The sequence below is a fragment of the Lipophrys pholis genome, assembly GCF_963383615.2.
Source record: "Lipophrys pholis genome assembly, chromosome: 5".
NCBI lineage: Eukaryota > Metazoa > Chordata > Actinopteri > Blenniiformes > Blenniidae > Lipophrys > Lipophrys pholis.
Genome location: NC_137628.1, coordinates 30,069,974 through 30,094,816, shown reverse-complemented (window position 1 = coordinate 30,094,816; position 24,843 = coordinate 30,069,974). Strand labels below are relative to the sequence as shown.

Below are 24,843 nucleotides of genomic sequence, written 5' to 3'. Positions count from 1 at the left end.
CTGGCACCTTTTTTTGAAATGTGTTTGTGTGGGTGGAACACTTAAAAAAAACAAAACAAAACAAAAAAAAAAACAACCCGCATGGGAGCTGCAATCTGCCGAGGCCAGTCAGCCGACCGGCTGGCCTTGTGTGGCTTCGCATATGAGCACCAAGATGACACATCAACTCTCTTCTATATTTAACTCACTGGACGGCTCTCCTTCCAATGTTCCCATCCTTTCAGAAGAGGCTGCCAGGGAGAACGGCGAGAAAAACAGGCCGAGGTGATATGTAATTACACTGAATGGATCCAGCCTCCCACATCCTTTCATTGTACCCACACATTTAGAGATTTAGAGATAATGAAATGGAAAGAGACTCGCTTGTTTTTTTTAGTTTTGTTTTTTTTCCTATTTACCATAAATCCTAAAAGTCTCGCCACTCTTATTTATGGTGTCAAAGAAAACCCTTTACAAGCTTGACTCTTGAAGCCTGCAAACTTGCAGAGGATAAACACCGGCGAGCACACTATGTGGGTGGTGAACTCAATCTGATAAGGGCTTCTAAGAGCCCTGCTCCCTTCAGAGGACGGAGTGGTAAACCATAGCAAACCCCGGGCCTGCTGAATACACTACTTCTAACACTGTGGTTACAGTCATGAATGCAGATTCATGTTCAGGCTGGGAAAACCTCTGAACGGGTTTATGGTGAAGTTATCAAGCTGACCCTGGAAACACTAGCGCATACCAATGAAAAGAGATCCATGCATCAAAGCAAACAATCGTTCTTAGCCTTGCCAGCGTCCAGTCCTGCCTACAGACGTACTTCAACAGTGAGAGTTTGTCATAGTCGACAAGCGAAGCGAGCAGCTGAGGGTGTATGCACACTTCTTATGTGTACGAGCATTCTGGGTAAACAGGCATGTGCTACACATGCACTTACAGGCTTCGACAAGCGATGGAAACGATTTGAGCCACATAACTGTGGAAGGACACACGTCTTATACAAAAGAAATACAAAACGTGTGCGTGACAGAGAGGAACGCCGGAAAAATATCCCGTCCACAAGTAGGCCACTCTTCACTTTCAGTTTTACAGCCTGAAGGAGGTCGACAAGCTTGTGGCACAAAAATGAAAGCAGGGCTGGAGGGACTTTGACATGTCAAGGTGTGTGTGTGTGGGTGTGTGTGTGTGTGGACACACAGGCAATGCTCTGTGGTTTCGACAACATATAAAGCAAACTCACCTATTCTTTTCCAGCTCATTGTGTGTAGACCTGCAAAAACACAATACAGACATTGTCAATGACACAGATTTTTTTACGTTTTTTTTGCATACAGGGCAAAAGAAGACGGACTGTGTCTTTTTCTGGAAATATAAATGAAAACCAAAGCACGCCACAGTGTGAAAATCAGTAGTAATTAGAAAACACAGGCTACAGAGCAGGAGGGAATTGACGTGTCAAATTTGATTTCTGGATTTATTAATTAATCCCAAACAAGACCGATTCCACATCCAGTGGATGTCAAATGTCAACGTGGCGTCCAGGAATGTACCAATCTCCAGCCCCGTCCTCAATAATGCACAGCTGAACTGTAGGAGCACATGTGTGACACCACAGACACTTAAGTTCACACTGTGTGTGTGTGTGTGTATGTACACAAACACACACAGCCAGGGTTCATTGCTCTGTTAATAATGTAAAGTGAATCAGCTGGTCCCAGAGAGTCTTTGTGTGGCAACATAGTGAAGGGAGACAAGATTTCCCCCGTGATACTTCACCGGCTGTTTTCCCCTCTCCACAAACCGTGATCGACTTTGTCTCGGAAAATGCAGGATTTTATAAAATTGTATTATTTTTTGCAAGAATCGTTGGAGGGGGAATAAAATAACCACAATATAATGGAGCAAAGGAAGTGCCAAGTTTCAAAAGCTGCAGCTGAGTCAGTAAAAACTGGACCAGCTTCAGAGAAAATTATTTCTTCAAGTTTAATTATTTACACCAATAAAAACACCACACGTCTACATTAAAATGCATTACCGTTCATGTAGTTGCATATGCAAGAGTGGATGTTAAGTCAACTGTGGCAGTGTATTTGATTTAACGCGACAAGGTCTTTGACCAGGATGAGTAGCTGCTGCGATCACAGCAAAACACTGAGCTCCCATGTAAAGCTGGCACAGGCCATTTCCAGAAAACCTGCGTTCTCACGCCTGCTCTTGACAAGGTTCAACTTACAAATCCTACATCGATGCAGCAGTCATGCATGACTGTGCTGGCACTGAATTCACCAGTCAGCTGTACTGAAATCACCAAAGTAGACGTGATCAGTCATATCTGCTCTGTTTACACGCTTCTTCAATATCACCAAAAGGTAAAAGTATGACTTTTGAAATGACTTTAGTGTGAATATTTGCACCAGTTACTCAGAGAGATTGCACTGCCTCAGTATTGCTTGGTAGCCGACATCCCACTTCTGAAGCTTTTCTAAGCTCTGAATGTTTCGCCAGAATTTCATTTTATTTGCTCAAACAATTTGGTACTTTTTTTAAGAATTTGATTTATAATTATTCAAGAATTGCATGAATATGTTAACTGAATGATATAATGACTGTTTTGCAATAACAAAAAAACAAAAAAAAACCAACATATATACAGAATAGTTTGAACTTAATTCCAAGTTAGGGTCCAGATAACAATAGACAAATTGACAGACAGTCATCCAAGCTCAGACCTAAAGATGACGATACTAACCACTACACCACAGTACCGCCTACTACACACACACACACACACACACAAAAAAAGTCCAATATGGGGCCATGCCTACGTTTAGCTCCTATATTGGAAACAGAGCGGGTCGTAGCCCCTGCATTAAAGCAGCTGTCACACAGATATAGAAAACATCTTAGGATGGACTCTGATTCAGAGAAATCAATTTTAGTCAGCTTACATCCCCATAGGGTTTTTTTTCATCACAAACCTCTTTCGCCCACCTCCTGAATCAGATATATCTGTCTATGCAGCGTGACTACAATGCAATACAGATTGTGTACTGGCTGAAACACACACACACACACACACACACACACACACACACACACACACACACACACACACACACACACACACACACACACACACACACACACACACACACACACACACACACACACACACACACACACACACACACACACACACACCCCTCTGTGGACGAGCATGCTCCATATGTGTGTACGGATGTACAGTATATGGACACACAGAGTCGGTCAATGAGATAAAGAAACCCTTCTATAAACGGTCGTCAGGAGAGGACAGGGCCAGATAAGCCCCTCCAGTTTAAGCCTCGACACGCTACGGAGAGGCAGCTGGAGCAAGAACAAGAACAAGAAGCAATGACTGTATAAATAAAAAGCACTGGAGATTAATACATTAATATTAATATATTACAATAACTGAGTTGTTTATTGACTGAATTTAGTATCAATATTGGATGACACTCATACTTTTACTCAGTGTTTATTGAGTGAGAACATATGCAGCATGGCATGATGCTCTCTCCTAGTCGCCGTATTTCATCACTCAAGAAAGACACATGTGGAAATCTTTAATTAAAAGATTTCCACAAATGAGGATAATACATTCATACATAAGACTCCTGTTGAGTCTGTTGCTTCCATTTTATTTTATGCACATTAGTGTGTTATAAGAGAGTAACAAAATGCTTCGTGAAACTTGCTTTAACTCTGATTTAATGTCACAATAGACACCCAAATTATTGCTTTACTAGTAATTCTTATGAGATGTTAAAACAGGGACTGTACCGTATATCTGATTGTGACTGTTGCCATGCAGAACAAGGCAGTATCCTGAGCTCATGATGAGTAATGTGCAGTTTCTGTTTGTGCCCCTCTCTTACATTAATATTAAAAGGCTCAGAGAAAGGGAGAGAGAGAGAGAGAGAGAGGGAAGCATATACCTTTGATATATGACTGTCAATGGACAGATTATTGTAAGCAGCCTAACACCAGGAGAAAACACGAAGCATGTGGTGCTTATATTGGGAAATCCTCGCCACTTCTACTGTGGCATACATTGCTGTCATCAGTGAGAGCAAAGGGCTTGACTTAATCGTTGCAGCTGCTAACAATGTGATTGTCATGTTCTACAGAATTATATTCAGCATCTTCGAACAGATTAAAGCTTCCACAAAACTCTCCAACAGCTTTGACTAATGCACACAAAAAGTCACTAAATAAACTTGTAAATTAAGACAAAACGTTAAACACTTGATTCCACTAGGCCTCATTACTCCTGAAAGATGCTCAATGTACCTTTGGATGCCTGCAAACAACACAGGCCATAAATAGCAGCGTTTCCCTTCTTTAGGGCGAAAGACAAAACATTGCTCGGGCACACGGTGTAAAATACAAATAACATGGCAGACAAAGTGCATGTCAAGCACAAAAAAACTATAATCAACCCAATTTATATCCCTGCTATTTTAACCTGATTTATTTCGGTTAGATGCAAAAAGGCTGGAAAACCTTCCACTTTATATTTTTCGTTTTGAAGCTGACACTTTGACCACGGCCCCTAACCTTGGCCACTGCAGTCCGTTTGACAATCAGCTGATGAAGAGCTCACAGAGGGTTGGTGCTTCCTCCTCCTCCTCCTCCTCCTCCTCCAAGCTAAACACACGGTCAGATGTCACACCAACAACGTTTAATAAAACAATGCAAACTTCTTGTAAGGAACACAGAGGTGTTTTAGTTGCAGTCCAGAGGGGTGACAGCTCACGTGTTTACCCAACGAAATGCAATAAAGTGTCGCCATTGTCTGCAAAGTGCAGTACTGTGTACTAGTGTACTCTAGAATCACATGCAACCTGCAACACACTCACCAGCCCACAAGTACAAACAGTCTTCTGGCTTTATAGCAAATTATGCTTTTGTCTGGTTTTTTGGGTTTTAGCATGCGATGTGAACGTAAACCAACACTTACCTATTGTGGTTACTGCTAAACTTCTTATTTCGGAATTTTCTTTGCCTCTGGTAGTTTGTGTTCTGATTTGAAGGAAATGTCGAAGCATATCCGTGTTCACACTCTGGAGGAAACAACAACAACAACAAAACAAAACAAGACATCATGTTAGACGTGAACTAGTTTGGACTCGTTTCCTCCTCAAACCTCAGCGGCAGTCTGCTGAAGCCGTTAACGCCTCATAACGCTTCTTTCCGGGGAGTCCCTCTGATGGAACACATATCTATTTACCTCTTTCTCTCCTCTCTAGATATTCCGCTGCCTCCAGTAACCGCTGGATGTTTATGAGCTGAACAGCCGTCATGCTTCCCGAGGCTGCTGGCGACGTGAGCTTTGCAAAAAAACAGCGGCTCGTTTTCAGAGGAAAGGAAGACGGTGCATCGGTTCCTTCTACACTAAAACACGACGAGGTTTTAAAGTCTCATCAGAAGCCTTTTGTCAAAAGAGAAAGAATTGGAGGGGGAAATCCAGCGTTTGTCAAAGCTCGCGAGCTCCAGGCAAAACCCCGCCAGGCTTCGGTGGTAGAAACAGTCGAGGTGTATCAAAGTATTAAAACTTTCTAGGAAACTCGATATGAAATTGGTACAAAAAACGGGTACAAACAGTATAAAAGATCCCGGAGGAAGGCCACAGCCAGCAAAGTGTCCTGCAGCTGCTCGCTTCCTCTCCTCGGCTGTTTGTTTACTTCGCCGCTCAGCTGGGAGGCGGGCACGCGGCGGCTGGGAGGCGGGCACGCGGCGCTCGAGAGGTCAGTCGAAGCGCGGTGCTTTCTGGGAAACCGAGTGCTTCGAGGCCGTTCGCAGGTAGTGTAAAACACGCACAATATTTATGAATGGGAACATTTAGTGTCTATTATTGGGATTTTTATTTTTTTTAGGTACAGCACTTTGAAACAAAACTCTATTTCAACAAATGTGCTTCTGTGGGGCAACCCCATAGTCTACAGGTCAACAAAAGTATTTAAGATGACTTAGTTAAAGTATTTTTTTCCTCAGATTTTTCCCAAATTTAAGTACGCTAATTCACCAGTTGATTTGCAAAGCACTTTAGTGTATTGTTTCAGGGTTATGGCAGGTAAATATAACATTCATATCATATCATATCCTTCTTAAATCTTGCTTGATCCAGTTTAGGGTCGCATGGTACTGGAGCCATTTCCAGCCAACACTGTACCTGTACTCGATCTCAATTTGTTTTTGTTTTTTTCTTTACACACTAAACAAATACATATTTGATCCTGATGTCATGGAGCCCTCTCTCCAGTGTCCTACATCTCCCATGCTTCACCGGGAACGTGGGAGGGTATTGGCCCTCTGAAGCCATGCCCAGCAACACGTGACGTCACAACCGAGCAGCAGTCTGATTGGTGGAAGCCTCTGCAAGGCGGCGAGGGTTGAGCTCGCGGCGGACCAACCGCAGAGGAGCTTCGCGCCATGTGGCGCCCCACGCGCCACGCCCCCAGAAAGCAGGAAGCAAACAATCGAGGATGAGAGCCGCGATCTGTGCAGAATTCCCACGTTATAGAGACGACGTGACAACGATTCCTCGCGACAGACTACAGCATTAACATTAGATATGCAGCGCGCATGAGCACATGAACAAGATCTCTCTGCAGAGCGTATATGTTCGAGAAAAGTCGAAAACAACAACCCAGCAGCCTCTTTAATCGGACTCTATTAAAGCACCACTTCTCCCTGTTCAGCGGGCGATTCTAATAACGCATTTCAAAAATCCACCTGCAATTCAATAATGCAAAGCACATGGAAGTTCATACCATCAGCAGTAATAGCTCATCAGTTGTTCAATTAATACACGATAATAGACAAGGAAATTAAACAGCAAGGTCAGAAATGTATATTCGAACACATGGGTCGGTTGCGCACAAATCGTTTTATCCACAAAGTTGTTTTTTTTTCTTTTTTCCACGGAGTCTGCGGGGGCACAATGACATCATCCTACACCGAGTTGGAGGGCGCTGCAATGTGGTCAGATTTATTATAACGTCTCGGTAGCCAGCACTCACACCCACACACCGAATCATCCTGTCATACTGCTGTATGTGAGTATGAAGAGGAGAATTAAAGAATAAAATCAGATTGATGTGCAGGAAGTTGTGGAGATGCAAAGTGCCCAACGCGCAGAGATAGATATATAACTATAAATAGTACGGGGGGGGGGGGGGGGGTTGCATTTTCATGCTTGTATCATCTCGGTGCCTTGTCATTGGTTGTGCTTATTGCAGCAGTGGTGCGGAGTTGAATGAACTCAGCCCTTTGTTGTCTGAGTCTGTTGACAATGAAGTCTTGTTTTTTCCCCCCATGAAATTCAGATGCAAATGAAAAAAGGAAAAAGAAAACAGGATCAAACGCAGCAGAAATAAACTCACTTCCATCCTTCCTCTCGGCGCTCTCAAGAAACCGAGCAGCCTCCAGCAAAACTTGCACGTTTTTCAGAAAAGTGTTGATCTGGTCCATGTGGGAGTCTTTGGAGATGAAGACGTCATTGAAAGGACAACTGGACATCTCGAAATCCTGCTGATCCAGGAGGGACGCATCGGAGTCAAAGAAGAATTCCTCACTCTTCAAACTTCTCCTCTGCCTCTCACTTTTGGCCATTTTGCTCCTTGGAGAAGTTTTTTTTTTTGTTTGTTTGTTTGTTTGTTTGTTTGTTGTTTGTTGTTTCTCACCAGCTTCTGAGCGCACCGAGCAGTGAGGCAGCTTCCAGTGAGACGCTGCTTGTCAGATGGATCCTCGCTTCTTTTTTCCCTGTGTTTTTTATGAATGCAGGCTGTTTAATGTGGAGCGGTGGCCAATGTCAGTGGATGCTGCTGCATGGGGAGCCCGGAGCCCGGCCCCCCGAGTCCGAGGAGTCCGCATGGTCCCTGTGCCCGACTGGTTAGAGGCGGAACAAGTAGATCGTAGGACGAGTAGACTCCTGCACGGATGACGTTTCTGAATTATTCTTCAGAAAATAAATCCTGCACAATGTACTTTCACATATTGTTATTTCTAATTGATATTTTATAAATGTTTCATATATCTAGTACATGTCCATATATATTTATCATAGTGTCATATGACTGTTTCTCTTTGTTTACCATTCTGTTAATAGTAAACAAATTGAACAAGTGCATGTAAATACATTTCTAGGAATTCCTTTTGATGAAAAGCTCAGCTAGAAGCCGCATATGAATATCCTGAAGTCCAAATTAGCAAAGAACTATTGGCATAATATGTAAAATCAGATCATTATTAGATCAAAATTCACTCAACTTATTAAATAACTCTAACAATCTGAGTTATGGTGTGGAAATATGAGGAAATAATTATAAAACCAACAAGCCATTAGACTCATCACTCAAGTTGATTATTATTACGCCCCAACAAATCCTTTGTTTGCTGAATCAAAGATGCTAGAAATACATGATATCGTCAACCTTTTTGTGTCAAATATACTTAATAATCCTTCAAATCAATAATGATGAAAAAACTAGTTCTGCACTGTTTGTCCAGGTTTTGTGGACGAGTCGTCCGTGCACCGAAAAAGTATGAAGTCATGATAAATGTTGGACTGTTTCACACTTTAGCTTTCCTCTGAACGCGTGTACCAATGTTGCATTGCCCATATTGTACTTGGTTAACACGTAGAAGCACAATAATTATATCTACTCAAGTGAAAGTAGTTAGTTTGAACAGTTTTATGCAATATTACAGCCATCCAGAATTAACAGCAGAAATAAAGAAATGGTAGATAAAAGTAATATTCTGTGTTTGAAAATTAAACGTCTCGGCTATTAAAACAGGTCAAGAGGGGGTGAACATGATCTCAATCTGTGGGCTCATTACTATAATAAGAATAATAAATATGATCATTTCAAAAGTGATAAATGTAATTGTGTGAGATGTAGGCTACTTAAGTCAAATTAGATATATGAAAAAAATACTTATAACTGTAGAAAGGCCTGGTTATACGAAGTAATTTGCATTGCAAATAGAAAGTAAAGGTGGTACTACTCTGGTAATGAAACCTTGTACAGAAAGTTGCAGTGAAGCTTGTACAACAAGTTATACCAGGACGGGCTGCTGCAGAATTACTGAGCTGCTATTGTTCTGAAGCTCTGATGTGGCACATTAAAATAACATTCATCAAATGTCATGAGGTCGCCTGACTTTTCTTTTTTCTTTAGAAAAGGTGTGTTATCATTCCATTCTATTCTGTGCAAACTGTCATGTAGTTTGTATGATCAAAACTTTTATTAATAAATGACGTGTGGTAACTAAAGTACCAGCACACATTATTGCAGACTGGATGTACATTTATCAAAAGTCCTAAACTTCACTAAAACTTAACTTCAGCCCTGATAATTTAATTAATTTAATTGATGCAGTTTGTTAAAATGGCCACGATAGATAGATAGATAGATGGATAGATGGATAGATGGATAGATGGATAGATGGATAGAAAGTGTGTATTCTATATGAATACAAATGTAAATGTTTGGTTTTATTGTAGCTGCAGTGTTGAGAGCTCGACTCCGTTCTGCTTTGAAGAGAGGCGAGAGCGCGGAGTTTAAAGAGCTGTGTGCACAGTTACACTGCAGAGCGTCCATAGATCCTCCTGTATGTGACAGAAAAGGTAACTGGGAGAAAAGTTCTCCGCCTTGATCTCGTGCCATTTTCAGTAGACCTTTAGCTGAGCTGTTTCTACACGGTGGCAGATTTGGTTTTGAACCGGAACATGTCGAGGCAGAGGACTGTATTCAGCCCTGATGCCCCCACTCCTTTTGCCACTTCAAAGAGCCAGCGGTAGGCTACGAGTGTTTGATGTAAAGTTCACAGAAACAGAAACTTTCAAGTCCGACACACAGGGGAACCACTGAAGGACCCCCCCGCCCCCCCCGCCCCCACCCCCCGCTGCCGCCACCGCCCCACCCACTGCTACTATAGGAAGGAAATCCATGTGAGAACGGCCTGATTGGACTTTGAAACAGCAAGAAACGAAAAGAGAGCTACAAAGACAACATGTCTGCTTTGTCTTTACGATGTTGACCAAAGACTCTCCCTTTTTGGTCGCCATAGTTTTGCTGGATATGTTTTCGGGATAACAGATCCGGGTTGATATAGAAAAAAACATCCCGGCTGAGTCTGTGCAAAGATAGGGAACGCCATGGAAGCATTGCCAGACTATCGCACAGAGAGGCAACTTAGGCCCCGTTTACATGGCAACATTTTCAAGTGGAAACACTTTGTTTTTGTGTTTTCTTTTCAGAGATAATTCATGTTTCCACGGCAACAGCTGATGCGCTGAAAACAGTACAGTTTTCATGTTAGGCTACTAGTGAGTGCTGCTGTTTGTTACCTTCGCCATCGCAAGTTGGGTGACCAATGAAGTCGGCTGGGAAGGTTATGTGTTTGACTGCATGTATTTATTTATTTATTTATTGGTGTGTATGTGTGTATATATTTTACAAACTTTTCTCCAAAACTTCTCGCCCGAATTACATGAAATCTTCAGGGATGATTTGTCAGCATTAGAGAACCAATCCATTAGATGTAGGGACGTTAACGGCTAACTGTTTCCGAATAAATCCCCCAAAACGGCAAAAAAATGTCCCATACAAAGCGGATGAGACACCTCATGGAGATCAAAGGAGATCAGCGTCTGTTGCCATGGAGACGTTCCCCGCTCAGTTATTTCACTCAGTGATGTAGCTACCTGAGCTACCTAGTTAGCAACGATATGAGCTAATGGCTATCATGCTAGCGATGCTAACTTGGTTCAACAAACATATGTGGCCTAGGCAAAATTTGCGCTCTACCGAGTGTAGCTCTAGTTTTTGTAATAAAACCGCACACATGCAGAGAACAATGAGCTTGAAACATTACCAATGGGAGAACACGGACATTCTCGTGGACAGACCACCAAGTTGGATTGTTTTTACGTTAGATTCTCAACTTTAAAACCACCAGGTACCAGGAGAACGTGGACACCGCGGCCATGACACTCTAGACTCTAGAGGCAAACATTGCTGTTATTGCATACCTACTGAGCATGTGCAGAACAACTATTGTGGTATCCACGCACAGCGGCAGCGTTCCCATCGTCTACAAGGAGACGGATCCTGAGCGCTCTCAGAAGGCTGCGTTCTCCCCCGTTTACACCCCGCTTCAAAAAGTTCCACCTTGGGATCTGTCTTCAGAAAGTGGCGTTTTCAAAGGCTCTGAGCACCTTTGCTCTTTGCACATATAATGAATGAAACCACAGGGATCAAACGTGCCGCATGAGAGGCAGTGAAGACCTCATGATGTTTTCCTCTTTAGGAGAGGTCACACGCCTCTGTTGGTCCAGTTGTGTCATGTGCAGCAGGAAGCAGGAGGAGGAGAATGCTGCAAGGTAGGAAGGAGTCATGTGTCCCAGCAGGCGACTGCATGAAGGAAGAGATTTAAGAGGCAATATAGCTCAGGGGTATGGTTAAGACACATTGTTTGCCCCCCACCCCACCCCCCCACCCTCCCGCACGCACACACACACACACACACACACACACACACACACACACACACACACACACACACACACACACACACACACACACACACACACACACACACACAGAGACAGGTCAAATCATCAGTCCCGACTCCGTCATTCTAATTAAAAGCCTCCCCATGATCTTTTACTTTGAAAGCTGCACAGTGTTAAAACCAACAGCAGAGTAACTTAGACATCAAGAGGAGACGAGGACAGAGGTCAAACACTTAAAGGGATAAGCTCATTTCTCCAAACCTTCGGGGGCCAACCTGGAACAACCACTGCACATGTAAAAGTAGGGAAATCAGTTGAAAAGCAACACCAATGCAAACTGAATCATTTTGCTGCTGAAAGGTGTTGAGCTGCTCTGCCCAGTCATCCTCAAATTTAAAACAAATACTTTAATCAGAGTGTACCTTTGTTTAATTTATTGCTGTATATAATCTGTGAAATCATGACCTCGATAGGCCAGCAATACTTTCTAAAGCTTAAATATGTCGTCAGAGCTTGAAAGTGATGTAGTAAATCAGTTAATGAGAGAATTTGGAGCGAGAATATTTGGATATTTCATATGAAAGCCAGCAGCACAGCTGGATGGTACCATCACTTAGTTCACCAGGTTGGACCGTCTCAGTGGGATTAAACTGCCATTCTAATTTCATAGCTCCCAGATGATGAAGCATGATAATCATAGTGATCTGTTGACTGTTCTTCTGCCATTAGTCTCATGATTTTCCATTTCCCACTGAAATACCATGATAAACATTAACAGTAGGCTGCAGCTCAGTGGGAAGAGCGAGTCATTTTCCGATCCGAAGGCTGGCAGTTCAATGCCCCATATTGCCCTCCCCATGTGTTGAGGAGACCTTTGCCAAGGCACTGAGCCCGACGATTCTCCCAATGGAGAAAAAGCACCTTGCATGGTAGCCAGAGTGAATGTGTCTGGCCTTGTCTGCTCTCCAGACTGCCACCATGAGCCCGTATGGACCGAGCAGGACAGAGGACGGATGCTTGAACGGACAGCATGTTGTTTTGTGATTGGAATAATTCTAGCGTTCCGCTGCAGGTTTGTAATCCTCATCACGAGAGCGTTGTTACCAACCCAGGTCCATAAGAGGATGCCCGAGGCTTTGCCTGCTCTCTGGTGAACAATTCTGAAGGCTGATGTTTCATATACTGCTGAGTCGGTGTATTCACTGGTATTTGGCTTTAATGTGATGTTTTGGTCAAATCAGAGGTCAAACACGGGATCCAGAGTCTTTCTTTGAGGTAATCCATCAAATAAAGGTTGGGAATCGCTGTGTTAGTGTGTGCTTTATGGTTCCATATCTAAAATTATAGTTCATTTGTTCAGCCCTTCTGCTGCCCCTCATTTTTTTATCGTGTCTGTGAATCAAACAGCTGTTTTAGCTTCTGTGTTGTTACTCCCTCTCATTTAATGCCTCCCTGTCAACGGCGCTGGATCAGTCCACATGCATCCAGACCCGACAGTGACACCAGCTTCCTGCTGTGTCTGAAATGTGATTCTCGAGAATGCGCCGACCCAAACCGCACATTCAGAGCAGTTACTGCTGACACATAACCAGCATTATGATATGGCACTTTTATGAAATGTAAAGTTTTGGATAAAAATACAGCATGAAAAGTCTGCGTGGAAAACAGACTCACAGTTTCTGACAGAGCTCCGGTAAGTAAATGATGATTTTATTTCATTTACTAAACATTAAAACACGGATGGATAATTTTTTTTTTTAATCTGTGAAACTATGATAACACAGTACATGTGATAGTAACTCGAGCCCTGAATGTTTCTTAAACAAACATACAAACAGCTATAAAACACTTCAAATTGTACTGAACACAGATCCAAACTAATTTTCCACCTGAGGCTAACTTCATTATTTTCTTAGCACAAACTATTTTGCATTATCTCTGTCTCATCCTGAGAGTGTCGGTAGATTACAGGCCTGTTAATGCCCAGCGAAATGAAACTCTCAAATCTTTTGAAGGCAGGAACACAGGGAAGGCAGACACATTGCAACGATAAAAATCGCTCCGCTATAATGAGTCTCTGTCGTCCCTTTTCCCCTGAAAACTCACTGACATTTTCGTAAATGTCATCGATTTGCATCATTCTCGGAGGACCACTTCAGCCGCTGATGTTCATGGCTAATTACGCAACACCCACCATGTGCAGCGCCGCACTTAGGAAGGTGGCATCGGAGGAAAGCGGGGGGAAAAAAGTAGGATGTATTATCACAAAGAGAGAGAAAGGTGATTGAAAGGATTTTAAGAAACGCAGCAGCGATGAGGGTATTAATGGATCTCTTGGAAACAAACATGCACAGCCCTCCAGAGTGGCACTTCTTTGTCCTTGCAGTGGAGTGCAGAGATTTGATGAGTGGCCATTCATACTGCTGACCTTTTTACAGCCCTGTGTTCCCGCCTGTGAGGCTTTCCAAAACACCAGAAGCACCCTTTTGCTTCCCATTCACTCAGCTGGCCTTTTGACCGAAGCCGGTGCTGTTGACAGAGTGCACGAGTAAAAATATGGACTTTTTTAGTTTATTTACTTTTATTTTTTTAAGGAAAAGGAAAGCAATTTCATACGCTTGGGGAGAATAGTGGAAATCATCGGGAGACTTCCTAAAATGCGTCCGAACAAGAGTTAGGATGGAACCTGTGAGCGTGAGGTGCAAAGTAGCACAACCCTAAATCAAAGCGTCTCTTTTGTTTTGGCCTCTGGCCACCGGTGTGGCGAACAAGGCCACTGAGGGAGACCATTCGTAATCTTTGTGTTCTCTCCTCATCAGCCACAATAGGTATTTGTTCTCCATGGGAGGTCAAGGCTGATCACACAAACACTAAATGCACGTCCTGCTGGCTGTGTTTTTCCCTCCTCGGATCAATTACTGTAATTGTCGGCTTGTATGTGAACCTGCTAGGGTGGGTCTTCACATTTTCACACACACCAAACACACACCGACAATCCTAGGTTTGGTCGTCTTGGCTACTCAGCAAATAGCAACCACTGTGTTTCAGTTGCACCTTATTTACCAAACTCACAGTGCAAACAGGTCGGCCAGCTTCTGCAGCTTGTAACTGCTGACAAACTGCTGACTGCTCAGAATGGTCCACCGACAACTCGTCCACCAAACTGCAGGACAAACCGTCCAGGTGGTTCTGGACGTCTCGTCCACCATTAATTGTTGCAGCATTTTTGATTTGAAGGATTTCAAAGTATATTTGACACAAAAACATGCTTGTTTATTAAGGTCGACAATGTCGTGTATTTTTAGCATCTTTGATTCGGTAAACAGAGGATTTGTTGGAGCAAAAATAATAATCAGCTTGATTTATGAGTCTAATGGTCTGAAGTAATAAAAATCAATGTTTGTTTTATAATTATTTCCACACCATAACTCAGATATGGAAGAATGAGGCAGTTATATAATAAGTTGAGTGAATTTTGATTTAATAATGATCTGATTTTATACTTTATGACAATATTTTTAGAAAATTTTGACTTCAGGATATTTTTATCCAAAGTTTTCATCAAAAGTGATTCCTGATCATTTTCTCAAGAATAATTCTGAAATCTCCTCCGTGGACGAGTCGTCCTCCTCCGGGGACAAGTCGTCCTACCATCACTCAAAACACTGTCCTTCAGTTGGAGGGAACATTTGTTTAAAGAAAATGAGTGGATAAAGGTGACACAGTATTTCTTTTTCCTGGGAGATTCTTCGACTGACCTCCTGTTGACACTGCAGGCGCCGTCAGTGAGCTTTTTGTTGTTGTTGTTGAATACACGCTGTGTGGTTCGCTGCTTTGTCAGGGTTTTTGAGCGAAGATATAATCTGTCTTCCATCAAGATTGTAGTCGGGCTTTTCTTTTGTTTGGCTCAAACCGTGCCGCCACGAGGGAAAAGCTTCCTGGGTATTATCTCCATTCCAGGATATTCTCAGCCTTTTCTTGTGATACAGTATCAAAACAACTCATTACACAGTGTCACCCCGCCCTGTTCCTCAAATCAGCAGCGCTGATGTGGCTGCTGCACCTCTCAATCTCAATTCTCACTTCCTGTCCCAACACACTCCCGTGTGTACATTTTCACCACTTTTTTCAAATCCACAGTCCTTATAGTGAGGAAAGACACGTGAAAACACTCCGGGCAGCCATCCTCTCAAAAGACATGCTGGAGAAATGACAGCGTGAGTGAAACATAAAGCTGTTAGATGACAGGCTGCTGTCGCCCCTCCCCAGACTATTGGCCTTTGGCTCTCACTGACCATTGTTCGCCGCCGTTCCCAGGCACTGACATCTGCTGACAATGGCCACAGTGGGAAAGAGGAAAGCAAGTGCACACACGCACAAATACATTCCTACAAGCAACACGTATTACCGGCATCAAAGAAACAGACTGGGGAGCAAGCAGAAGAGAGACAAAGAGCAGCAGCGTACACATGGAAAGATAATATATATACAGGAACAGAAAGCAAACAAAATCCCTGCACAGAAACAAATTTTAATAATAATAATACCACGAATAACCACACAGACAGTGGAAAGGCCATAACACCCATGGGATTGTGAAGACACACACACATGCTGAAAGTGATTTAGAGAAACACACACGTCAGTAGATACGGAGCCCTATGAAATATATCGCAGAGGCAAGTCAGATGTGTAAATGCTTATTAAGAGTTTAAGGGAGCTCATAAAACCGGCACATACTGGATTCACACACACAGCCACAGATGTTCTCACCCAGTAAACAGGAAAGTTAGACAAATAAGGAGTGTGGGGGTGAAACATGCAGCATGGCCTTTCTCTGCAGCACGCCAGCCAGAAGATAGTTGAGGCCGTCATTTATCTGCAGGAGCTCCAGACCGCCGCCTCAGAGCCACCGGAGGTGTGGCACCGCGCTCCCCCAGAAACATTAAACCAGCCCTCCCCTCCACCGCCCGCCTCCACCCTCCGTCTCTGATGTAGGATGCTGCCAAATTAGCGAGGAGGACCTTGGGGCAGTGTGTCTCTTCTTCAGATTAGAGAGCAGAAGAAGATCAGACAGAGCGGGTGTGTGCAGGAGAGAGAGAGAGAGAGGAATGGTGAGAGGGCGAGAGAGCGCAGGTTCAAAGAGCTAATGACCTTCATAAGAGGGGATGTGATGGGAGTGGGTGGAGAAACAGGACGAGACGTGACCTCATGCTGCTTGTTTAGCCTGATTACACCAGAAAGTATCACAGTGACGCTCCTCGGCGAGTATTAAGTGTTAATTAAAACTGGATTTGATTTGTCCTCCTTAGCAGACCACAATAGATCGTATAAAAAAAATATTAATTTCAGTCTCAAACTGACCAACAGAAGTGTCTCACCATCTATTTTAATCTGGTTTTCTTCCCTCCCTCAAAAAGAGAAGTTTTGTGTGTTAAACTTCACTAAAGTAAAAATGAAGATGAGGCTATTGATTCAGCGTTAGGAAGCTTATTTGCTGCAATAAAGATCAAATCCTCAAATGTCTGACACTTTGCTGTCTCATTCCGGTCACACTCAGACTTCTCAATAGAGCCGCCATGCAAGATGCTTGTGTTGAAGACAAAAGTGTCCCCATGCAACAAACCATCGTGCTTCACTTGTAGGGGTGAAGTGGAAGTGGGTCGTCTTCATCTAAAGGTTGAATTCCCCATCTCACTCTGCCAGACACTAAAACCTGAGGTGATCCCAACGGTGTGTGTGTGTGTGTGCGTGCGTGCGTGCGTGCGTGCGTGCGTGCGTGCGTGCGTGCGTGCGTGTGTGTGTGTGTGACCATAAGCAGTGAAGAATTCCATACGTAACCCAATACTTTAGTCAAACTGCTGAAAGTTTGTCAGTTTGCCTGTAAAGAATGACAAAAAGCCAGTTGACTGAATATTTGGTATTTTGACTGGGACCCAGAGAAAACAACCTAAACACACACATGTTCACTTCATGTGGCAGGAATCAAACCACAAACCCAGAGCTTTTCACATTAAACAAACGTCTAACCACTTCATGCTTCATGCAGACTATAACCGTGATGAAAGGGTGAATCCTGTCCAAGCTTTCACATGGTACACCCAGGAGGCAATTACAGGCTCACACACACACACACACACACACACACACACACACACACACACACACACACACACACACACACACACACACACACACACACACACACCCACACACACACACACACACACACCCACACACACACACACACACACACACACACACACACACACACACACACACGTGTGTGTGACATGACCTAACCACTGCAGCATTGCACCACCCATCACCAGCACACACTGGTGGGTTTTGCACCTAAACCACCTCAGAACAATCTGGTCTGATAGTTCAGAGCTGTTTGTTGGGAACTAGTGAAACACATTTGTTCTCTGCAGACGATGTTCGAGGCTGAAAACACGTGAACTTGACTAAACAAATAGATCAGATAATAGATGTCAGGCAGGAATAAAATTCTTTATCACAGATAAATATGACATATCAGGAGTGGAAAGGAGTTCAAATAAACAAAAACACAAAATTCAAGCAGGTTCCTTTCTTGTTGATTTGTTCATCTTTAGACTTAGTTGGTAGAGCAGGTTGTTCTTCTCGCCTCCAGCTTGCCCTGTCCCATGTTGAAGTGTTCTGTAATACGCAGAACCCAAAACCCCAGTGGAGGTTGGATGATACAGTTCAATCAAACCTGAGCACAGTTGGATTTAAGCAAAAACTGATGATGCAGGTTTGGTGACATTTGTTCAATTTGCTCGCTTCCTTGACGTAAAAGGAAAGAGCTTTTCTGATAGTTATGGTTTCCTAGTTACTAGTATGTACATTAAAACACCAACAGATGCTTTTGACAGGAATGAACATGACCGACGTTCAAGCTTCATATCCACCCCCCGTCACCATCGCTCTCATCCTTCAGGTGGCCGAGGAGCTTCGGCCCCCCGGAGGCACCCGGCGACGCTGGGCTCTCCTGGAAGATGGAGGAGAGGTGAGAGGGAGAAACCAGACAAGCAGATGCTGTGGGAATTCTCCCTCTCTCGTCTTCACACGGCTTCCTGTTGTCACCGCTCCCATTTCCCCTCCCAGAGGAACTCCTCGTCCCGTTGCGCTCGCACGTCCCACAATCCTCCTCTTTGTGTTCATTTCCAGGTCTGGTCTGCGTGACACACTGTTATATTCTGGGCTGAATACTCGAGGTATTTCTGTTTGATTACCCGTGTAGAAGACAATGTTTGTCAGACTCTCTCCTAGGAAAGGTAGTACTAGTGATTATTTACTGAGCTCATTATACAGATAAAACTCAATGAGCCTTTTAGCACTTTTAGAGCTTTTATTTTGGTGAATTGACTGGGAACCTTGATAGATCAATGAGTGCATGTTTATTTCCTGTGAAATGGCCTCAAAGACTCGTACAATAGGGTCAACACACAAACCTGCTCTGTTATCGTTCCTCGAGTTTTTCCTCAGTTTCTTCTCCTTTCTGCACTTCCTCCCCCAGGGTCTGTCTGTGAATCTCCCCCTCTCCCCCATGTGGTTTTCTGTCTGTTTTCTGAGGCGGCAGGCGGGGGCTGGGGGCTGGGGGGGGGGGCGGGGGGGGGGGGGGTTGTCGCAGTCTGGCTGGAGATGCTGCCTATGAGAGGAGTGGTAACCTTCTTTTTTTCTGGGTCTTTGCTGATTTCATTATTTTCATTATTGGTAGACTTCCACCATGGCAATCCCATTAGGATAAGACGGGGCCCAGCAGGAGAGGGCATGCTGCCTGGGGTGCTGAGTGTGTGAGTGTATGGTGTGGGTGTCCAGCAGGATAAAAGACTAAACCTAAGCACGGCTGCATTCACCCGGATTGTCAGGGGGTCCCTAAATTGTAAATGTCTCCGTTTTAAAATTTGCCACTTCAGCTGTCTGGTTTGAAAAAAGAAACTGCTTTATGTGATTCATCAGCATGATCAGACCTGACGAAGCAATGGCTTTGACTTTACGTCATTAAGTTCAGTCAAGCACAAAAGGCTGAAGCGTGCATGTAAAGTTTGATCACAATCTGGTGAGTCGCCGTAAACTAAACTGGTCATTACAACGTTTAACCTCTTTTTCTGGTACTATGAGCCATTCACCTAAAAGTTTAAAATACTTCCAATGGTTTACACGGAAGCAAGCCATTGTAGATTGTTGTAATTTATGGTGATGTAATAATAATAATAATAATAATGATAATAATAATAATAATAATAATAATAATAATAATAATAATAATGATAATAATAATAATAATAATAATAATAATAATAATAACAACTATAATAATAATAACAACAACAATAATAATAATAATAATAATAACAACAATAATAATAACAACAACAACAACAACAACAACAATAATAATAATAATAATAATAATAATAATAATAATAATAATAATAATAATAATAATAATAATAATAATAATAATAATGTCTCAGTGAAATAAAACCAGCAGTTGATTTCATTCATGTTGGAATGACTCTTCTTTCATAGGAACGGCATGTTTCTGTGTTTCTGTGATGGAATTCACTTTTTTTTGGCAGTAATTGAATGTTAATATGAAAATAAAATCTAATTAATTAGGGGTTTGCTCTCTGATGTGTATGGGTCGTCTGTATTGTGGCGTCTGCCAGGATAGAAAGAAGGAAAAGAATTGGCTTGTTCACTGCGACTGAGCTAAATTAAAAATAAAAAAAATTTAAAACCAGGGACAAATAATAATAAATAAAAGGATTGGCCACTGTCCACCAAAACAAACAGCACGGCCGTCTCACATTCTCACTCCCTCAAACACCCGAATCAGCATCTCAGCCGATGTAAACAACAACATCCACTGGAATGAATAACAGGATAAGACACTGAAGCGTTTCATATTATGGAATCGCTGCAATGTGGTTGGTGTGTCGAGGAAACTGACAGGAACTTTCCTATGTGCACTGAGGACTTTCTGTCTCAGAGTGTAAAAGTAAACAGTTGCATTGCCCATTGAGGATCATCTACATTATCCTACTTTACTGATTAACTCAATATAAACTAAAATTACATGAGGATTTCTAACAGTGGCTCTGACTGACGGTATTTCCATTTTCTAAGCTCACAATGATATCCCAGCTCGAATTTTTACAAATGCTTTATTGTCATTCTACCTTCTACCTGTTATAATTCATCTTCCCTGTTTTTTACTGTAATGGGCTTGTGCGTCGATAGAAAGCATTTTGAATTGCTTTGTAGTTAAACATGCAACCTGAATTAATTCTTTCCTTCCATATCGAACTGACTATTAGCATCATCACCAGCAGTGATGGTTCACAGAAAGAAAGGCAGTTTACATTTTCATTATTCCGTCACAATTTTAACTACTTTTACTCTCATGAGTAAATCACAGTCGATCCGTCAGGATGACAGTTTCATGTGCACTTTGATCATCTAGTCGACGTTGACAAGTAAAAGCAATGAAATAGTAAACTTTTTCCAAGTCACAAGCTACTTTTCTCTGAGTTTGACTTTGGTCAGGTGCTTGAATCGAGGCTTGTTGTGTCGCAGGTTGAGTTGTAACTCAAGTCATCTGAGGCTTAGATGACTGGAGACACTTTGGCTGGCTCCAGAAAAATCTCTGTAATCATCTCCCTTTCTACACTTGTGGAATACTTAACTCTTAAAATGCCATAAAAAGGGGAACTTTGATAAGTTTGACCCAGTGACGCACCAGGCCTGAGTCCGATTACAATAACACAATGAACCTTTACATACAAGTGGAGTAAAGATGATCTAAATCTTCATATCCGATCTGATAAATGCTGCTGGTCCAGAGTTCTAGCCTGTACGTGATGCTATCGCATATATAGTCACGAGGAAAGCACATTTCTTAGCACTGGCTTTTAATAAACTCTATTGTAGCTCACTAAATTAATTCATACACAAACCCAAAATTTATTCAAAATTTCATAAAGAAATATTCCAAATGAAGAGCAACACATCCCTTAATGGGGCTTAATGTGTGTGTGTGTGTGTGTGTGTGTGTGTGTGTGTGTGTGTGTGTGTGTGTGTGTGTGTGTGTGTGTGTGTGTGTGTGTGTGTGTGTGTGTGTGTGTGTGTGTGTGTGTGTTGAAAATGAGCACCTGCTTACTTGTTACTGGAGTTATTTTAGAGAAGTTGTGCTGAAGTGACGTTCAATATTTAGAGGAAGGTGTTCTAGAAGACAGCACTTCAAAATAAGTGAATAAGGCAGCAGCTCTGCAACTCTTTTCATGTGTAACCAATAAGAAAGTCAATCAGTTGTTCCTGCATCATTCATTATATCATATTAATCACATACTGGCACGTCGCTGCCAGAATGGTGTAACAGTCATTTGTTTCTTTCCAACACTTCGTTCCTGACATACCCAGCATAGTTCTTCCTGTACACACGACCTTAGAATTCGTGTACACAAACTCAAACTAATCAGGCCTTTGGCACAAAGTAGATGTCTGCTTCTGCCAAATCCCGATAAATCTGAGGCGTCAGTGTTGCGGCGAGCAAAAGAAATGACCTTCTGGCCATGTATTCAGCATGAGACGACGCTTTGGTCACGAAGACACGATAAGTAGAAAAGTATGTTAAGTATTTGCTGTGTTGCTCAATCTCCTCTCTGGGAAAACATACAAATAGGATGGAAAAGATGGAAGATCACAGATAAAAGCCCCATAATGCAATTAGAGTACAGGCGGCAGCACGCTGTTTGTTATCCTTTTGGTTGCCATGGAGATTAATATCAAGTGTCACTACTAATCACACACATCTATCCTCATGAGGATCTCCCTCTGACAGCATTCATTTCTTATATTCCCGGAGGCTGAGGTTTAAACAAAACGTTTAAACGTTTAAACAAAACAATTATGTGTTGTTAACATTATTTAAAAAAGAAGCTAAAATGACAAGTAGGATATTTGAGTTATTAAAGAGCACAAATAGCAAAAGAATGTTCCAAAATATGCAACAAACGCTGTTTTCTGTTGTTTGTTGCCCTGAAGTCATCAGATATGAAATTAGATCCAAATTCTTACTGAAATTCCACTTGACCTTTATTGTATTTTAACATTAAGAATAAATCCCATTAAAAAGCTAAAGCATTGTGATAAACGTGGTTTTAATGTTTAATGTAATGCACTCTCTAAAGGGAGAGTGTGTGCTACTTTGTGCATCCATCCTCAGTCTGTCCTGTCAGGTCGTCTTCCACGTGTCTGTTTGCACAATAACACGTTTTGCCAGTTATTTTACTTTTTATTTTTTTATGTGTAAAGCTTCACTAGATCAAGTCTCAGTCTTAAAAAGAGGTAAAAGCAGTGTTTCATTGTTATTTTTGATATAACACAACATCATTTGAGATACATTTTCTGCAACAATTCCAAAACTAAGCAATATCCAATAAAAATGCAATTCCTACACGCGCTGTAGAAGTATAACAAGTACTCCAGTAACTTGTGACCAACATGTTCTTTGTTTTCTTTTTGAGCTGAGGCGGCGGCAGCAGGCGGCTGTTACTGGGTGAACGAGTCCAGGACGGGGCCTCGAGCACAACAATAGCAGCCAAGAGGACAGAAGAGCAGCGAGGCTCCTCCAACCTCCACAGCCAAAACTAGGTCTTCCATTCACTGAGCCGTCCTCCACAGACAATGGTCTGGATGGGGGTGAGAGAGTGAGAGAATGGGTACATGAATGAGTGAGGACCTCGCAGCCACGGCGGGATTGTTGGCAGCCAGTCAAACACATGGAGAAATGTTTAAGGTGTGTGTGTGTGTGTGTGTGTGTGTGTGTGTGTGTGTGTGTGTGTGTGTGTGTGTGTGTGTGTGTGTGTGTGTGTGTGTGTGTGTGTGTGTGTGTGTGTGTGTGTGTGTGTGTGTGTGTGTGTGTACCTATATGCTGAACACACAGACAGAAGGAAACCCTGTAGGTGAGCCCAGTTAAATAAATATGTCTCCCTATTGGACATCTGCGCTTCATCAGAAGCAAACCTCTCCTCTCTATTCATCCGGCGCTCGTATGGCGGCTGAATGGCGATTTGATGTGTATTGTTCAGCCCTCTGGTCATGAACCCTGCTCTGTGATATTTTACTCCCAGGGAGGATTTTAAAAAGTGCAATAGGCCTTTGGTTTCCCATTTCCATGGCTGATTACATGTCAGATGTCGACGTTTCTCCTCCTCCTCCTCGCTGGACATTAAAATGAGATGTGAGTTAAGCAGCTTCTCTGTCTTCTTCATTTTGCTCCTTTGCAGCACGCTGGATATTCAAATGTACAAATCCTAATTCAGTGTTTGGTGAAAAACAACAACTTCGGTGAGAAGTTATTACTCTTTTGAATAATTCAAACATTATCTTTGGGGGCGAGTCTGGTCTCTTTTTTTTTTTTCTTTCCCCAGAATAAAGTCTGGGCAGTGACAATGAGCTATGCGAACAATTTCGTCAAGTCAATCGGCGACTCCCAGTCAAACACAGCCGCTCATTGTGTTCCAGAGAAACCAGGAGAAGAAAGCTGATGTGCTGAGAGCGTGAGAGGATAGGTAGAGTTTAACTGAGGGAAAGGAAACTTTCTCTCTTTTTATTTTTCTTTCTTTCGTTCATTCGTTCGTTCGTTCCAAAGAGTAGAACAGATACAGAACGGGGCTCAGATCTCCTCCACCTTGAAGAAAAAGAAAAGAAAAGAAAGAATCTGCTGCCCCTGTTCTGCAGGCTGTTGTGTTGGTGGTTGTGTGAGTGGAGGGCCGTGGGGCAGCGATCCCCCTCCGTAGACAAAGGGCGCAGATGGCCGGCCCTCCTCAGCTTTGGGGTGGGGTGGTGCGAGCAGACGCCCGCCACGGAGCGCCGTTCCCTCCCATTGAGTTCATTTCAGTTCCCTGCTGAATGAGACGGCAGACAGGGGGGCCCCGCTTATAACAAGAAGGGCTTAGAGATCCTGAACTCACCCCCTCTTCAACACCCCGACGCCTCCTCACCACTGGCCGACGACCTTTGCTCCTCACCGGGTCACATGCACAGATACGAAGGTGGGAGGAATGCCAAAGCAGAGATGGTGGGGGGGGGTGGGGGTAAAGAGGCCCGACAGTGTTAACAAGAGAATGCAATAACTTGATTTGTGTACTATATTGTGGGAATGTTTCAGCTAAGTGAGTGCAACAAGTTTCCCTGTCGATGGAGCTGCTGTGTGACGTGGCGAGACGCTCCGGTGGTAAAACTCTCACCGTTTCAAC

At 42.9% G+C, this 24,843-nt stretch overlaps 1 protein-coding gene across 2 annotated transcripts in view; it reads right to left on the bottom strand.

Annotated features, from left to right (window-relative positions):
* mxi1 (max interactor 1, dimerization protein) overlaps nucleotides 1–7,822 on the bottom strand; it is a 31,439-nt gene extending 23,617 nt beyond the window's left edge. Inside the window, exons 1-3 of one of the 2 annotated variants that reach the window (XM_080464320.1) lie at nucleotides 7,413–7,822; nucleotides 4,988–5,090; nucleotides 1,226–1,255 (exon numbers count right to left, since the gene is read on the bottom strand). In XM_080464320.1, coding sequence (XP_080320446.1) covers nucleotides 1,226–1,255; nucleotides 4,988–5,090; nucleotides 7,413–7,641 — 362 coding nt within the window. In that variant the 5' untranslated portion in view covers nucleotides 7,642–7,822. Of the gene's footprint in view, nucleotides 1–1,225; nucleotides 1,256–4,987; nucleotides 5,091–5,257; nucleotides 5,726–7,412 lie in introns of those variants that run through there. The other variant, XM_080464321.1, reaches the window with a different exon arrangement.
* Between the last annotated feature and the right edge of the window lie 17,021 nt (nucleotides 7,823–24,843).